Consider the following 18,138-nt stretch of genomic DNA (forward strand, 5'->3'; position numbering starts at 1 on the left):
CCAACGTTTTATGGTAGAAATTTTATTTTGGTTTATGAGGAAAGACCAACATGCTTAAGGTTGTGGTTTGTGGTGTAGTTTACATTAACAGGAGGAATTAAAGTTCAGCAGTAACTTAGTAACTCAGTAAGTTTTTCCATGAAGGAGAAGGTGACCATGAAGGTCTTATTGCAGGTCCTCCAAAGTCGTTTGGGGTTAACGTCTACGTTACAGTGAAGATCCTGGGCATCATAATGCTCTACAGTACACTCTTCATCTTTGAGGGGTGAGACTAACTTTTCTATGATATGACGACTTGCAGCTCAAGTTTAGAGTTCATCTTTCACTCACGTCTGTTCATTCCATCTCCTTTTCTGTCAGGTGCTTTAGATGGAGATGCTGCCACAAACCAGTGAAGGTAAGCCAGTAGACGAGGACAGGTGCATTATTCTTTGAACAGTAAGCTGAGCTAATCTCACTTCATATTGGGCTTCAATTTAGCAAGACGAGCTCCAGGTGCTGCTGGCATTTCTCTTTCAGCAGCATTAAACTCACTGCAGAGCTCTAACTCTCTCCGTGTGTTGTTTCATTTCATCAGGAGGCAGTCGAAGCAGACGACGTCAACAGAGTGATTGAGATTCAAGCGTCATGAAGGACAAGAGAAAGACATGTCCACCATTAATGGAATGTTTCTCTGTCTTAAATCTGAAAAGACTCTGGAGATGATCAGTGAGATGAACAAATGATGGAGTACAAATGGGACAGATGATTGTTTTTAGCACAAATATATACTGCAGCTTCATTGTTAGTTTGCCTGTGATTGAGCTGATTTATGTCATTCTTACACTTCCTGTTACATTTTTCTTTGCCTCAGTGGTTCTTTGCATGTAAAAATGAAGTGAAATAAAGTCGATTCAAATGAAGCAGAAAGTGTGAGGGAGTTTTATTAATGCCAACATTAAATCATATTAATGATCATGTGTTTTGTATGTGAAATGTAAAAGAGCACAGAGGACCAAAGAACAGCACAGAAGATTGAGGGATTACAGAAGAAAGAACAGCACAGAACGCAGGGAAGGCAGCTCATATGGGAAACACAGTAAGATAGGAAACGTGGCAGATCCAGGGAACACAGGGAGCACAGAACGCAGGGAACGCAGAAACCTGAAAACGCACAGGGACAGGACAGGTATATAAATGAGGAGGTAGCAAGACACAGGTGAGACCAACAGGGGACGAGCATACAATCAGAAAAGGAGGGAAAACAGACAAAGACGGCAAATGAAAAGCTAAACGGACTACAAGGGGAGAAAAACTACAAAAGATGGTTTATTCATTCATTCATTGTCTTTACCGCTTATCCATCAGGGTCACTGGGGGACTGGAGCCCATCCCAGCTGACTGCGGGCCAGAGGTGGGGTACACCCTGGACTGGTCGCCAGCCAATTGAAGGACGAAAAATGGTTTACCATTTGGGTTAATCAGCTGTGGGCATCAGTGGTGGTTAAGCTTAGAGACGCTTTGAGCTTTCAGTTCCTGTTTTGCTGCTGCCTTTGCAGTAGCGTCTACGTTAGCGTTGCCCTGTTAAACTGGCTGTTGTTAGTGTGAGCATCACATTCACATCTTGCAAGCTGTGTTGGAAGCTGAACAGCCTACAACAACTCAGAGTGCGACTGGTTTGCCCGGTGATGTTAGAAACTGTCTGCTTTGCCACAAAACGCCATAATCATGTGCCATCCAAAAGGCATATCTGTTGTTTGTCTGGATGTTAACCGTTTTGATCCTTGCCAGTTTACATGAGGGCTTTAAAGACTGATGTGTATGTTGACAAAGTGGTTGCCCACAGTTGTGCGGTTTTTGCTTCAAAGTGAGCCACCACAGTGAATCCAGTTTGATTCCTCCCTGTCTCTGCTTCATGTGAAGCCAATTCATCCACAAACAGGTTCAGGTCTGGATTAGACAGCAGTGTTCGCTGTACATGTGCTCCAGGGAAGCAAACGTCTCTTTCTCTGCCTCTTCAGTCCCAGTCACTTTATCTTTTGCTGTTAGGTCTTGTTCATGAGCAGCTGCAGGTAGAAGTGCCTCAGTTTCCCCAAAATGATGTGATTCCATGGAGGCTCAGTACCTGTTAACTATCAATACCTCATTATATGTTGCCATACATTTTCTTAAATATGTCATCATTGTGATTAACATAATATTTACCACAAGAAAAAATAAGACATACAGGCTAACAGTGAGTTATGTGGTGAAAATAATCTCTGAGAAGTCATTTGCACTCTGGACAGTTTAAGATGCACAAAAGCTGAGTTCCTCATTCACAGTTTGCTAACAAGACGAATGATAAAGATTATTATTGAGTATTTTAGTCATGTGATCTGTAGGTTGAACCACATCTGTTTGCACAGCAACAACTTGTCAGAGAAGTGCGTTGATTGGTCTGCTGAAACTCACAAACTGCCTGATTTAAAACAAACCGTTTCTCCGTTTCAGCTGCAGACTCGTTTGGTGAAGTCAAATGTTCCTGCTGTGCTTGTTTCAACTTTAAAACTCAAAGAGGTTTTTGTTTTATTTTGCTGTGTTTCTTTAGTTCAGATGCAGATGATGAGGGTCACTGCAGTCGTGTCTGTGAATGTGCTGACAGCCAACATGTTACTGAGTGTCTTCTTTGTTTCAGGTGAGCTGTTTGTTCTGTCACTTTGATTCGGACACGTTAATCATTAACAATCTGAAATAAAGCAGGAAGAGCAGTGCACACAGAGTTACTTTTACCAGCTGTTCATATTCTGACTGAAAAGTCATGTTTTACACACAACAGCAAAGCAACAAGCTGCTGCTTTGTGTATCATGAGTGTATCATGCAGATTTGTCACACATTTAGTTAACGATGAAACTCATTTTACAGGTGTTTTGGCTGCTTGTCCTAAGCCAGCACACCTCCTCATTACTGCACCAAAGAAGATGGAAGCACTGAGTGGATCTTGTTTGCAAATCCCATGTAACTTTACATTTCGATCAGAACAAGAGTTTGACAGCAGGAGAGAAACCTTTGGAGTGTGGATTAAAAGTAACCCAGATTTTGGCAGCACACCAGGCAATGTGATCTTCAACAGCAGTGGGACAGTTAACACCTATCCAATGAGGATTACTGGAAACCTGAGTGAGAAAGACTGCACCACTCTGTTTTCCAGTTTATTAACAAGGTACACAGACACGTACTACTTCAGAGCTGAGAATCAACCAGTCGTGGCGACAGCTTCCTGTGATCCTGTTCAAATAAGAGTTCAAGGTAAGTTTTGTTTCTTTCTGTCAGTCTGTCATGTTGTTGTTTTTCTCTTTGTCACGAATCTAAACTCTGATTAAACACTGAGTCTGCTGTTACGCTTTGACATTAAAACGGTCAAACTTTGGCAAAGCACAGATTCTCCTCCGAGGCCCAGAATTGACATCTCAGGTGAGATCTCAGGTGATCTGAAGGAGGAGCAGTCTGTCACTATAACCTGCTCAGCTGTCACTCCCTGTCCACACTCCCCTCCTCAACTCACCTGGAGTCTCCAACAAGACGCTCGCAACAACATGGAGGAAAACGCAGATGGAACCTTTACAACTAAAATCCAGGAGACCATCACTCTGTCAGACCAACATGATGGAAACAACATCACCTGTTCTGCCACATATCCTGTGAATGAAGGAAAAGATGTCAGGACGGCCCAGGAGACAAAGATTCTCAGTGTGTCATGTGAGACAACCACAGTTTGTTTCCTGTCAGCACATGATGATGTCATGTGGCTTTAATGAATAAAGTTCATCTCACATTTGTCCTCAGATGCTCCCAAGGACACCTCAGTGTCCATCAGTCCATCAGGTTTGGTGTCAGCAGGTAGCTGGGTGAACCTGACCTGCTCCAGCAGAGCCAAGCCTCCTGTCAGCTTCAGCTGGTTCAGGATCAGCAAAGATGGACCCACGTTGGTATCTGAAGGACACTTTTACAGCTTTAACGTGACAGAAGGAGGAGTTTGTTACTGCGTGGCCACAAATGAGCTTGGCAATCACTCATCAACAATCCGTATTGATATTGAAGGTAAATACTGAACTGCAGTTCATAATATTTCTACTTCTGTGTTGCTTTATTTGTTTCAGTTCCCTTAAAACACTTTTACTCCATTTATGAAAATGACTGCAAATAAGAAGCCCATCAGTATGTTTCCATGTCTACATCCAACTTCTGTCTCATTGTAGTCACTGGGTGTTGTTGTGCTGGTTTTGTTTGATGAACAGAGAACTCTTACATCTTTGTACAACTGGGTCTCGGAGGGCTCACCTTCATCATACTCATCCTTCTTGCAGTTTGTCTTTGGTGAGTATCGCATGTTCATGGTGAGCCAGTGGATGAGGATGTGATCTTTCTGTCTCGTTTATTTCTTCACCAACAGATTCCTTACGTTTATACTTTTGTACTGATTAAAATGTGTGACTCTAAAACCTGAAAAGGGAAACAGAAGTATGATCACTTTGTCCTTTGTCCTGATCACACTTTGAAATAATGTCAGTCCTCCACTGGTTTCTCTGGACGTCCTCTTGACTCCCGTATTTAACCTGAAACACAGTGTGACAGCTCTCTGATGTCTTCCAGGTGGTTTCGGTCCAAACATCAAACTCCACAGCAGACACAGGTGGGAAAATACTGAACTTCACTGTACAGTACTGAACTGTTTGTTGTGAGTCTTTATACCTGAGACACGTTCTCCATGTAAGATAAAGTTCTTCAAACATTTATAAAAGATTAGCAAAATGTGTTAAAATAAGTTGCTGTTTGAGTATCTTTCAAAAACAAACGTAGTAACTGATCAATGAATTGCTGATTCCTAAAGGCTCTCGCCTTTGGTTCTTGAATCAACCTCAGCAAGAACGTTGAGATTTTCCTCAGCTTCAGCTGCTGTCTTGTCTTGATTTAACTGAAGGAAATAAGTTGCATTACTTGCTCTGCAAACTGACACAGTGAGTCTGTTGGGTCTGTAGTTCTGCGGTTCAATAAAAGAGTCCCGAGAACCGAACCCTGGGGGACTCCTCAACACAAATTAGTGGTCACCATGGAAACAAGATAACAATGTCTTCAAGATGTGACCCGATATTCAACAGCGTTAAAGGCTGCACTGTGATCAAGCACAACTGCATCAGTATTCAGATTGTCTTTTGGCAATGCTGTCACACGGTCAAAGACCAGATTCCAATTTGTCCAAATGACTTTTGATGAATCTGTGACTGTTCAGTTCTGAAGGATTCAGCTCAACAACACAACATTTATTTTTTCAGAGCCAACGAGGTGAGGGGCTCGCTCTGCAAATGCCATCTAACAATCCAGAGGAAAACATCCATTATGGAGAGATCAGCTTTTCCAAGCAGAGGCCTGGACTGTCCTCTGACTCAGCGGAGGACAGTGGACGGGAGGAGGACACGCTGTATGCACAGGTCAAACTGCCCCTCCAGCAGACTGCTAGCGAACTAGAGGATCTGTACTCTCAAGTGAAGAAAAAATGAGTTCTGCTTTGTGACCACAGTGGAATTGGGTTCATTGTGTAACTTTATTTTTCACTTTTCAGTTAATGTAGAACAAGACTGTAACCTTGACAGGAAAGTCTTCACCGCTTACAACCCATCGCTCAGACACTTTGGTCATCAGTCACATCATCAGCTCATGTTTATTCTCAGACTGCTGTTCCTGTGTCACTGATAATCTGCATGTCAGATGCATGTGTGAGTTTCAAAGTCCTAAATATACACAAACACATTACCAGCACACTGTAGTACACCGCAGTTATTACACACTTTGAAAACACTTCCTGTGTTCTTATGTTTTCATTTGTATTTGAATTGCTTCAAGAATAAATATGAGACGGTTTCTGCATTTTGAGATATTTATTCATTGCACTGAAATAAAAACCTCAGCATACGTCTTCTAAAAATACCTAATAATCTCAGTCACATTTATTGGTCCAACATTTCACATATTGTGCGTAAACATCACCTGAAATCATACGATTTAATCACAATCATAACAACAAAAATGCGTGAATGAATGATGCATAGTAATGCTCAGCCCCACTGGACGACTGCTACAGTGTTTTGAGTTAATGACTGTTGATATTTTCCAATATCGATTTAAAATAAATTGCATTTAATGAGACTCAGTCATTAGTGTATCAAAAGAGCTGGTGCTAAAATTCACTTAAAAGCTTTAAAACCTTAATGAACTCTTTGGGCTTTAGCTTGTAAACATTATCTCTGTGCCGACTGTGCTTTAGCACCATGCCAGGTCCTCTGACTGAAGCTTCTCTCCATCCACCCCTCATGTCGAGAGTCCAACCTCCCTGAAATAGTGTCCAAAATGTGGGTATTGCATTGCAGATTATTAGCTTCTCCTCCAGTTCCATATCTGTCAGTTAATTCCTAACAGGCTTCTCTTCACGAAAGAGAAAAGACGAGAGTCACTGACTGACTTTGCATGCACTGAGAAAGTTAAGTCCTGATGGCTGCTGGTCTTCCCGAGATGTTGCTTTTAATTCAACCGGTGACTGAACGCATTTCTGAATTGTCAATGAATAACATCAGCAGAGAGAAATCAAACTGTTGCTAACATAAACTACAGTTAAGGACTGCCTCTTGGCAGCCGCTGCCATGTTTTTTGGCATATCAGCACATGTTGTGAAACCCAAAGAGGAGGTGGATGTTTCCATGAAACGGTCAGCCAGGCATCTCAACCAGCTTAACCAATCTCTGTTTCTGGTTGATAAAACCAAAACTGTTTTCAGCTAACCTGGTTCAGAATTAAAGTCTTTGTGTTTGTTAACCAGCCAGTGACTTCACTTTGATGGTCTGAATCGTGCGTCGTCAGTGACCTCGCCGTTTCCTGTCGGTAGTTTCAGTTGTGCACTCTGTCCTCCAGCGCCTTCAGCTCGGCCTCCACCTGAGCCGGCAGATCAGCTCCAACTTGCTGAGTGAAGTAGGCTCTCAGCTCCTTCGTCTCCTTCTGCCAGAACGGCGTGGGCACATCAAACAGGGCACCCATGTCCACCTTGCCGCTCAGACCTTTTGTGTCGATGGCGCCATCTTCTGGCAGCCAGCCGATAATGCTCTTCTTGGCAGCCTCGTCCTCCCTCTCCCGGCTGCAACGCTTGAAGATCCACTCCAGGACGCGGGCGTTTTCACCAAAGCCCGGCCAGAGGAAGGAGCCGGTCGCCGGGTCCTTTCTGAACCAGTTGACGTGGAAGATCTTGGGCAGGTGAGTGGGGGCTTTTCGTTTCTCCATGCTCAGCCAGTGAGCGAGGTAGTCTCCAAAGTTGTAACCAAAGAAGGGCCGCATGGCAAAGGGGTCATGCATGATCACCTTGCCTGAAGGAAAAGAAACGCTTTGTTCCATCTCACTAATCAGTCAATGGGACAACTCTGTAGTGTCTGATGTATTACGAGTGATGAGACAAGATCTAAAAACGAGTCAACACTAACACTATCAAGTCTGTAAATAAGTCTGAAAATCAGGTGTGTGTCTGTACCTTTATGCTCAGCAGCTGCCGTGGCCTCGGACCTCATGGCGGCTCCGACAAAGACTCCGTGCTGCCAGCTGAAAGACTCGTAGACCAGAGGGACTCCTGACAGCATTTTAAGTCAGACAAATGCAGTCATGAAATACCACCTACAACCATTTAGAGAAAAACTCTTGATGTGCATTAAATGAAAGCAGTGCCAACCTTCCGGCCTCCTGCCGCCGAAGATTATGGCGTCGATGGGAACGCCCTCCTCGCTCTCCCACAGCGGGTCAATGATTGGACACTGACCCGCCGGGGCACAGAAGCGGGAATTGGGGTGAGCACACGGAGTCGAGCTTCCTTTTGACACAGAGGAAACATCAGTTTATTCTGCCTTCAATGCTGTGTCAACACCTGCATCTGAATACCATGATTCATGCTGCACTGCTCTGGTCTACCACTAGGTGGCAGTATATACACTTAAAGCTGTTCCCTTTAAACAGTGTGTCAGTTTGATTTATTCAGAAGGTCTGTGATGAAAAGGATAAAAATAACACTTTAGTGTGTCACAGACTGTTTCTTAAAGTTTTATATGTGTATACTCTGTGATACTGCAGTTTTTTTGTCCGCAATCTGCTAAGAATCAGAGGGGGAGAAAGAACACACATGATCCAAGCTAAAATTCAGAAAAACTGCTGAATATTCATGAGAAAGAGTGTCTTTAGAAATGTCTTGGGAGTCCTGATGCTACCTTTCTTCCAGGTTTTGCCGTGCCAGTCTGTGAGGGTGATCCCGGCTGGAGGGGGGTCGAGGCCCTCCCACCACACTCCTCCATCGCTGGTCTCACCAACGTTGGTGAACACAGTGTTTTTGGCAATAGTGGCCATGGCGTAGGGGTTGGTCTTGTCTGAGGTGCCTGGAGCCACGCCGAAGAACCCGTTCTCTGGGTTGATGGCCCTCAGTTTACCTGCAGAGACAGACGGGGCATCAGGCTTTACGTGAGGCTTTACTACTTGTGGTCGTATCTGTGCGTGAGCCATCCTCCTCTAACTCACCTCGGCTGTCGAACTTCATCCATGCAATGTCATCGCCCACACACTCAACCTTCCAGCCGGGAAGAGCTGGTTTCATCATGGCCAAGTTGGTTTTACCACAGGCACTGGGGAAGGCCGCCGCCACGTAACGCTTCACCCCCTGAGGGTTGGTGATACCCAGGATCTGCCAAGACGGGAGAGCAGTGAGTAACTCTGCTAAGGACAAAGCACTCAAAGAGGCTCCAGAGGGTCCATTACTGCTGTGTTGTTCTCTCTTTCATGTATAATTTCAGGGATGCTGAACACACAAAAGTCTCAGGTTTTGACAGCAGTAAATGATCATCTTCACCACCACGGAGAAGTGTGCATCAAGCAAGCTTTCGGCAGCAAAGTTCACTCACCAGCATGTGCTCAGCCAGCCAGCCTTCATCCTTGGCGATGCGGGACGCGATGCGAAGGGCAAAGCACTTCTTCCCCAGGAGAGAGTTTCCTCCGTAGCCGCTGCCGAAGGACATGATCTGCCTGGCGTCTGGCAGGTGTGATATCAGCACCTTTTCTGGGTTACAGGGCCACGAGTTGACCAGAGGGGCTGGAGAGAGACACACACAGAAGGGATGAGAGGGATAGTGAAGTCAATCATGGAGAAGAGATGAGGAAAAAGAGCCAGAGATGACAGGAAGAGAGGTGGATGGAGTGATGGGACCAGGACAGGAAGGAGAGGAGTTGAAGAGACAACTCCAGGCTTTAAGAGTTAGTACCTTTGAGTGGTAAAGGTCGTCCCACAGAGTGCTGACAGCGGACAAAGTCCACTCCCTCAGCCAGTTTCTGCAGGACAGGAGCGCCCATGCGTGTCATGACCCCCATACTGGCCACAACGTACGGTGAGTCTGTCACCTTAAAGGAAAACAAAACGTTTATCATCCTGATCTACAACCCATGACTTTAGGTGAGTTGTTCAGTAGAATATTTATTGTGTCGAGGAGCACAGGCGGGTACCTGGACACCATATTTAGACAGAGTAGAGCCTACAGGACCCATACTGAAGGGGATCACATACATGGTCCGACCTACAGAGAGGACACAGAGGCACGGACAACACGTTGACAACATGTCTTGTTTGAAAGCAGTTGGTCAGTGGTTTATTGTGATAATTGTGGTTGATATGAATAAAGATGGATGACGTGTCTTTGCACAGCAGTCAAGCTGCAGTTTCCATCCATGTTTGTCCAGACTCATGTGATATTTGTGGCGAAGTGTACTTTTGAACTTAAATTGGGATGGAAAACAGTTGTAGTTCAGATACAAATCTCTCCATTCAAAGGTCTCAAAGGGAAACACACACACATCTCCTGGCAACACGTTTCATTTCCAACACACCTGCCATGCAGCCGGGGAAACGCTCCTCTCTGGCTCTCTGCCAGTCCGACTCGCTCATCCAGCTGCCCAGCTGGCTCTTCACGCCTCCAGCGGGGATGGGGATGGTGTCCCTCTGCTTCTTGGTCACAATCACAGTCTTGCTTTCCACCCGAGCCACGTCCTTTGGGTCTGTTCGTGCCAGCCAACTGGAAAACAGAGCAGGAATCAAGAGCCTGATGCAGAAAAAGCCATTTAAATATGAACCACTCGACTGAACGTGTCTGTGAGCCCTTACCAGTTCTCATATTTGGGGAGCCTCTTCACCATCCCTTCTTTCTCCAGACCGGCCAGGATGTTGGCGGTCTCCTCCGGCGTCCCCGTCACCACATGCACATTGGAGGGCTTACATTCATCCGCCGCTCCCTTCACAAAATCAGCCACCGCCGGGGGCAGTGAGGGGATGGAGGCCAGGGAGCGAACCCCGACGCTCGCCCCGACGCCACCATGTCTGAAAGAGAACATTTCTGTCTTTTTTAACCCTTTCATCAGAGGATGTCCATCTACACATGATGTGCTTTTTTCAGCAATAATCTTTCTGTGACCAAAGCGTCACACAGGACCGGTCGCTTAGAGAGAGATCCTGATGTGGTTTACGAGTCCGGCCAGGCAGGTTACTCTGATAATGTCCTGTGGCTGAGCGTAAGTCGACACAAACACAATGGAATGACGCGTACGATGCAGATCATTTTAATCAACTAATTAAATGGTCCATTGTGTGGCGTGCACTCCTGTGAAAAAGATATTATTCTGCAAGACCTGTCGCACGAGGTTCTTCCCAAATGCAGAGAAACGACACTACAAGGGCCTGATTCTCCCCGTCCCTCAACAGACGCCGTTCATCCGCTCCCTACTTTGCTTTACTGTTGAATTTACAGACGACAGGCGATCATGAGTCAGAAAACAGACACGTCCAAACCGGACAAGGTTTATTCAACAGGCAGGAGACACTCGAGTGATCTGACCAGAAAACAGAGCAAAGGTTGTTTTGGTGTTCAAGATGAGTTCGGCCTTACTGCTGCGTTCACTTCTCTGCGGTTTTGACTGCTTTTGTGCGTTATCTTTGAGACTGATCTGCTCCTTATTCACTGCTGTGATGTCACACTTTTTAGATAGAAAGTGAAAACGTCATCACCACACGTCACCTCAGCTCGTAGTCGGCTACCGTCATCACATCTACTGTTTTGTATCAAGAATTGTACAATTTCACTTTCACGTTTTTATCGACTACTAAATCTCTGGTGATCTGCCCGATTGACACACTGATGCATTTCAATGACGACTAAAACGTCAGAGGGACGAGGAGCTGTAGATGTTACCACAGATGGGAGTCACGAGGCAGCACAGGCCAGTTTAAATAACACAACAAATTGGGAGTCGTGTGCTTTTCATGTGACAGCGCTGATGATGCATTTGTTGCCACGGGCATGCGGTCCGAGAGCCTCACACACACTCCTCCACATAAAGAGAGGCATGCAGGAAGCCGGTCTATTGTTTGTCAACGGCACGAAATTCACAAACAGAAGCCACTGGGGGGGCTGAGGCTACACAAGCTGTTAAAATACAGAGGCCTCAGAGGCTAATTTGACTGGGGACACAAATCACACTCGTCCACTTTGGTGTTTCAGAGGCAAAGTGCTGACACACGGCTTCCAATTGGCTGCAGCGAGTGTGTCATCACACACACACACACGTAAATCTGGTGGGAGCAGATGAAGGCCGCCAGCTGAAGATAACATGTACAGTGAGAGGGCAAAGAGCCATCAGGGTCCAAACTCCCTCTGAACAGGTGACCTGCAGCAGGCTGTTTAACCACTGGTGAGGGAGCCATTAATCATGAACCCGTTTGCTCAGCCAGCACAGGCCAGATGAGAGAACATCTGAATGGGTTGAAAGGCTGCTGTGCTCTTCTGACTCATCAGAACTACAACAAGTGAGCTTGATAAATCAGGGGGTTGGGGGGGCTCTGTTGCCCCGGGTTTCGCCTCTCAGGAAGGAAACCTGCAGACACGAGTCAGAGCTGAAAAATAAAGTAGCAGCCACAGAAGATGAAACTGATGAGTCACACTTATCTGTGATTTTAGATGAACCAGTCTCATTAACCCCCCCCCACACACACACAAACACACACAGAGTAAATCAATTTCCTTCACTTCCAATCATCCTCTTCACCACTAATTACTCTAACTATTCGGCTGGTTCTGAATATTATCTCCAGTGTGATTAGGAGAGGGGATGACTGGATTTGTAATTAAGAAACAGAAACTAAGTGGATTATTCACTGGCCTGTTGCAGACTGGGCGGCGGCTCACTTGAGACAGAACACGAAAGCAGAAAGACTGGATTAGCAGCTTCGTTCGTGCTTCTCTGCATTAAAAAAGCCACAATATTGGAAATCCTAAACAGACTCTGGTGACCTTTGCTCCTTATTTCTCCTGCGGCCATTCATCCACTCATGCCTTTGTGACCGCCTGCCCATTCCTCAGCCCATCCCCCGCTCCCGATGAGGACAGGCATGCCTGCTTCAGGGCTGCAGATGTTTAACTCTGGGACATGATCCAGAGGGGAGACTTGGGAGTTAAAGAACATATAAGTCTGACATTACATCAACTGCCCTGGGTGCAACTTTTCCCGCAAACACACCTCCAGATCGGCAAGCCAATCGTCACACACCACTGCCAGACACGCCCTCTCCCTTCACGTGGACCTCTTCAGGGCAGAGTCTACACATGCACGCCAGGCCGTCACTTAGAACATGCACACGTGCTGCATGCGTTGCCCTCACACACTTTGTACATCGAGCACACACGCAACACGCTCGAGCAAACACGGCGGCGACGAGTCCGGCCATTAATTAATCGCCCCTGCAGTGGAAATCCAAACAAAATGCACAGGAACAAGAGCCGTCCTGCTGTCAGTAACTCTCATGCATCCTTAATGACAAAATAAAAGCAATTGCACAAGGCCGTGGAGGGCATCACACCGACCCCCGAGTCCCTACCTGACCAGGTGTCATCACAAGGCCTAGAAGGAGAAAAGTGGGGAGAAGGAACGCAGAAAGACGGCCCTTTTTTGAAAATATATATGTATAGATACACACACACACACACACACACACACACACACACACACACACACAGGTGCTGATTGTGCTGATACTGACACACACAATTCTTCACATTGAGATCAAGTCTGACGAGTTTCCGTCAGCAGGAAGAAGCTGACAGTCGACGCTTGGGTCACGATGCTGCGATGGCCTCACGTCTCACAGGAAACCTTTCTGCTTCCTTATGCATTCAGCTTGGTGCTGGAAAGCCAAGACAGAAAACGTTTCTGCTGGTGGACGCCAGGACCGCAGCTGAGGACGAACCTGTTGACGATTGATCGGCTAGTCTGTGGTTTGTAGAAGATGCTTTCCAGAGTTTCCCAGAGTGACGCCTTCAAGTTGCTCCTAATGTCCAACCAACAGCCCCAAACCCAAAGACTCTTCGCTTACGTCACAAAAAAACAAAGAAAAACGCAGCAAATCCTGACATTTAAGGATCAAACGTGACATTTTTGTCTGAAAAACAACTGAAATCTGGCACCTAACGTCCCTTTGATCAACTGATTGATTGATCGACCAGCAGCTGCAGCTCGAGTGGACATCATCCCTAAGACCTTCATATGGACACACAGGACTTGTTGTTCTCATATTGATGAGCGTCGATCAAACGAGTCAATGAAGTGATCAGTTCCCACTTTGTTTATTGATCGTCTGCAGCGTCCCGTTCGACTGTACGCAACTTCAGTGATTTCCCTGACATCGAAGCCAGTAAGAGCACAGACACGTTTCGGTTTGGATCGATCACAAGCTTCAGGTATCAGGATCGGCACCGGAAAGGGAGAAAACTGTTGGGACGTTTCAAATTCTCTGTATGCATTAAAAAAATGACCAAGATTCACTGAGGAAACGTCAGAAGACAAACGTGTATTTTAATGTTTGAGTTATAAACCAACTGGAGCTAAAAGACGTTCAACAAGTGGTGGACACTGAACAATGAAAGAGCTTCATATTAAATAAGAAGGACCGGAAGTTGCTTTTCTGTACGTGTGTACAATAAAAGTAAAAAGAAAATGACTAAAAAGAAGAATATTCACTGAGAAAACTTCAGCCTGACCAAACGTTTAGTTCGCGATTTAAATCCCAACTACGAAGTCACTCACCTGCGGATGACTCCCAGCAACATGCAGGACATCTTCGGTGCAGAAAAGGAATAAAACTAGCTGATACAAAATAAAAGCGCCAAACAAACAAAACAACACCGCAGGCACATGAACGTGGGCCGAGGAGGGACGGTGAGGAGCGGCTGCTCAGAGCCGGACGCAGCGCGTATCTGCGCTCCGAGGGGACCTTGCACTTTGCTCGACGTGTACATTCACACAGATGCACCTTGATGTCAGCAGGACCGGATGGTGTCGACCTCAGCGTCCACAAAGTCCTCACGCCGCTCACTGCTCTGTCAGGCTCCAACCGGCGGCGTCCCGGCTCGGCTCGGCTCGGGGGGAGGAGGGGGAGGGGGAGGGGGAGGAGGAGGAGGAGGGGGAGGAGGAGGAGGAGGGGGAGGAGGAGGAGGAGGAGGGGCTTTAAAGTTTAAATATCAGGTTGCACGTCGTGTCCATGTCGCTGTGTTGGCTCCGGCGGCTGATGCAAGTTTCCAGAGTTCCTGCATCAAAAAGCCAGCGGGAAGCAGCGCGGAGACACAACCCGGAAGTACGGCTGGCGGTGGTGCGGAAGCCGGCCTGGCTAAGGGGGACAGCAGGAGCTGGCATCAAGCTCTCGGCCTCAAGCTGCGTGTGGGAGCGGGAGGTTTCGGGTTTCAGGCTGATCCTCCTTCACATCACATTTACTGCAGCATGTCTGGTTTCCTCCAGCGGCACAGGGGTCACAAACTGTGGGGAACACCTCACAAATATGGCAGGTCGTTTTAGAAAAGCAGGAGGGGTTGTTTTGTTTTAGGAAGATACAAGATTGTTTATTCACGAGCACATTTTGGCCCTCAGACTTATTCGTGGTTTTGTCAGTAGGCCTCAGGTCTCAGTGTGGTTCACGTTAGTCCTGCTGTGTTTCCTCATCGGGACAGAAAAACTGATGCACTTTTCATTTGTTCTGTTTAAAACTGAGCCACGACTGAGACGTTCGTGCTGAAGTTTGACGTTTCCATCATCCGTTCATCTGGTCATTATGTTCTCGATTCACTAAGTGCCTCCTTCATCCATTCAAAGCCTCCCAGCAGCACGTCCTCACAGCTGAGACACTGGGAAATTCATCTGATGTTCCTGAGCTCTTCGTCTTGTACCGTCACAGGCTGTGAGGCTGGAGGTCTGCAGTAAATCTTGTGGGAGGATGTTATCATAATGCTGACTTTTACAACATCGATAAGCTTGTTTTACCACCGAGATGGTTTTGCTTTCAGACGCGAGCCAGCAGTTTACACCAACAGCACAGTGCAGGCCAGGCTCCAGCTCCAGTGAGTTTCCTGTTAATGTCTGCAAAGTGGGGGAGGGGCGCACACACACACACACACACAGGGGGTGGGGTCTCGGCCTCATGAATAAGCTGCATGCCGGAGATAAAGAGCGACGTAATGGTTCAGCTTCAGCCCTGGCGTTCTTCGATAGCGTCTGCAGAGTCAGCAGCCGACCGGAGAGACTCTCACAGCGCGTGGACGACACGCACACACGCTGTGCAGGTTTTCATGCCCAATGGGGACATTACATAGGCTTACATTCACTTCCTGCAGACTTACTCAGACCAAAACCACAGCTTGCCTGACCCTAACCCTGACCTTAACCTGACTTTAACCTGAACCTCAAACTCAACGTCACCTTAAACCAAGTACAATGGTATGAAAAAGTTTGGGCACCCCTGATCATTTTCAGGATTTTCCTTTATAAATCATTGGTTGTTCGGATCAGCAATTTCAGTTAAATATATCATATAGCAGACAAACACAGTGATATTTCAGAAGTGAAATGAAGTTTATAGGATTAACAGAAAGTGTGCAACAATTACTTAAACAACATTAGGCAGGTGCATAAATTTGGGCACCACAACAGAAAAATGACATCAATATTTTGTAGATCCTCCTTTTGCAGAAATAACAGCCTCTAAACGCTTCCTATAGCTTCCAATGAGGGTCTGGAGTCTGGATGAAGGTATTTTTGACCATTCTTCTTTACAAAAAATCTCCAGTTCAGTCAGGTTTGATGGTTTCCGAGCATGGACAGCCCGCTTTAAATCACACCACAGATTTTCAATAATGTTCAGGTCTGGGGACTGAGATGGCCATTCCAGAACGTTGTAGTTGTTCCTCTGCATGAATGCCTTTGTAGAGTTTGAGCAGTGTTTGGGGTCGTTGTCTTGTTGAAGTATCCAGCCCCGGCGCAACTTCAACTTTGTCACTGATTCTTGAACGTTGTTGGCAAGAATCTGCTGATACTGACTGGAATCCATGCGACCTTCAACTTTTACAAGATTGCCAGTACCTGCACTGGCCACACAGCCCCACAGCATGATGGAACCACCACCAAATTTTACTGTGGGTAGCAAGTGTTTGTCTTGGAATGCTGTGTTCTTCTTCCGGCATGCATACCACCCCTTGTTATGTCCAAATAACTCAATTTCACATTCATCAGTCCACAGCCCCTTATTCCAAAAGGAAGCTGGCTTGTCCAAATGTGCTTTAGCATACCTCAAGCGACTCTGTTTGTGGCATGTGCGTAGAAAAGGCTTCCGCCGCATTACTCTCCCATACAGCATCTCCTTGTGCAAAGTGCGCTGAATAGTTGAACGATGCACAGTGACACCATCTGCAGCAAGATCATGTTGTAGGTCTTTGGAGCTGGTCTGTGGGTTGAGTTTGACCGTTCTCACCATTCCTCGCCTCTGCTTATCAGAGATTTTTCTTGGCCTGCCACTCCGGGCCTTAACTAGGACTGTGCCTGTGGTCTTCCATTTCCTCACTATGTTCCTCACAGTGGAAACTGACAGCTTAAATCTCTGAGCCAGCTTTTTGTATCCTTCCCCTAAACCATGATGTTGGACAATCTTTGTTTTCAGGTCATTTGAGAGTTGTTTTGAGGCTCCCATGTTGCCACTCCTCAGAGAAGATGCAAAAGGGAGAACAACTTTCTACTGGCCACCTGAAATACCCTTTCTCATGATCGGATTCACCTGTGTATGTAGGTCAAGGGTCAATGAGCTTACCAAACAAACTTTGTGTTCCAATAATTAGTGCTAAAGGTACTCAAATCAATAAAACAACAAGGGTGCCCAAATTTATGCACCTGCCTAATGTTGTTTAAGTAATTATTGCACACTTTCTGTTAATCCTATAAACTTCATTTCACTTCTGAAATATCACTGTGTTTGTCTGCTATATGATATATTTAACTGAAATTGCTGATCCGAACAACCAATGATTTATAAAGGAAAATCCTGAAAATGATCAGGGGTGCCCAAACTTTTTCATACCACTGTATGTGTCACCATGTGTCACAGTGCATGAATATGAATGTTTTTACTCATGTGTTCTGCAGTTTGAGGCACCCACCAACGTGAACGACTGTAAACCTGACAGTAAACATACAGAGGACTGAAGTCATTGTCCTGTATCAGCAGAACGAGTTCAGTCGGGTTCAAGCCTCAGACTTTCTGACTGTGAAGATGATGGACTGCAGTTAGAAACCCGACATGTCGGATGACTCAGAGTCAGATCGTCATTAATCGGCCATGGAAATACTCTAAAGACAGAAGCTTTCTGTAGAAACGTGATTCTGAAATCTGCACTTTGATCGTGCACCTACAGACCTCCCTCGGGATCAATAAAGTACCTATCTATCTGTACTCAGTACACGTTTGAAGTACTTGTGCTTGAGTATTTTAATCTTATGCCACTGTCCACCTGTACTCCATTTCAGAGGGAACTAGCCCCCCCAACACGACCTTCGTCCCCAGGATTTCTCAACAGCCTCCCTGACGTAAACTACACTCTGAGCTTTAATCAGTCACTCCATCAGATCAGGGAATCAATAAGTGATGGCGCTCGCACACTGTAAACATGTGCAGCCTTTGCCCTTTGGATCAGGCTGCCTGGGTGGGGGGTGTGTGTGTTTCACTGTGCGACGCTTCACACACACTCAACAGA

General features: G+C 46.2%; 2 protein-coding genes across 6 annotated transcripts; one reads left to right on the forward strand and one right to left on the reverse strand.

Moving 5' to 3' along the window:
- Positions 1-20: 20 nt before the first annotated feature.
- Positions 21-6,061, forward strand: LOC124049446 (sialic acid-binding Ig-like lectin 13). 5 transcript variants are annotated; one of them, XM_046371094.1, is made up of 9 exons: positions 21-265; positions 361-397; positions 2,570-2,656; positions 2,885-3,268; positions 3,401-3,718; positions 3,806-4,060; positions 4,258-4,336; positions 4,613-4,652; positions 5,293-6,061. In XM_046371094.1, the coding sequence occupies exons 2-9, from the start codon at positions 370-372 to the stop codon at positions 5,515-5,517; spliced, it is 1,416 nt and encodes a 471-aa protein (XP_046227050.1). In that variant the 5' UTR covers positions 21-265; positions 361-369; the 3' UTR covers positions 5,518-6,061. The 5 variants fall into 5 exon arrangements, with proteins under 5 accessions (XP_046227050.1, XP_046227049.1, XP_046227051.1 ...); XM_046371093.1 differs by lacking the exons at positions 21-265; positions 361-397 and adding exons at positions 1,881-2,051; positions 2,388-2,487 and having other exon boundaries at positions 2,575-2,656; XM_046371095.1 differs by lacking the exons at positions 21-265; positions 361-397 and adding an exon at positions 1,898-2,051.
- On the reverse strand, positions 5,881-14,495 carry pck2 (phosphoenolpyruvate carboxykinase 2 (mitochondrial)). The gene is made up of 11 exons (XM_046371092.1): positions 14,156-14,495; positions 10,188-10,400; positions 9,914-10,098; positions 9,533-9,603; positions 9,295-9,430; positions 8,938-9,125; positions 8,558-8,720; positions 8,254-8,469; positions 7,725-7,862; positions 7,530-7,625; positions 5,881-7,368 (listed from the first exon to the last, which is right to left on the reverse strand). The coding sequence occupies exons 1-11, from the start codon at positions 14,185-14,187 to the stop codon at positions 6,899-6,901; spliced, it is 1,908 nt and encodes a 635-aa protein (XP_046227048.1). The 5' UTR covers positions 14,188-14,495; the 3' UTR covers positions 5,881-6,898.
- Between the last annotated feature and the right edge of the window lie 3,643 nt (positions 14,496-18,138).

Source organism: Scatophagus argus, chromosome 18 (genome assembly GCF_020382885.2).
Source record: "Scatophagus argus isolate fScaArg1 chromosome 18, fScaArg1.pri, whole genome shotgun sequence".
In the NCBI taxonomy this organism is placed as follows: Eukaryota; Metazoa; Chordata; class Actinopteri; family Scatophagidae; genus Scatophagus; species Scatophagus argus.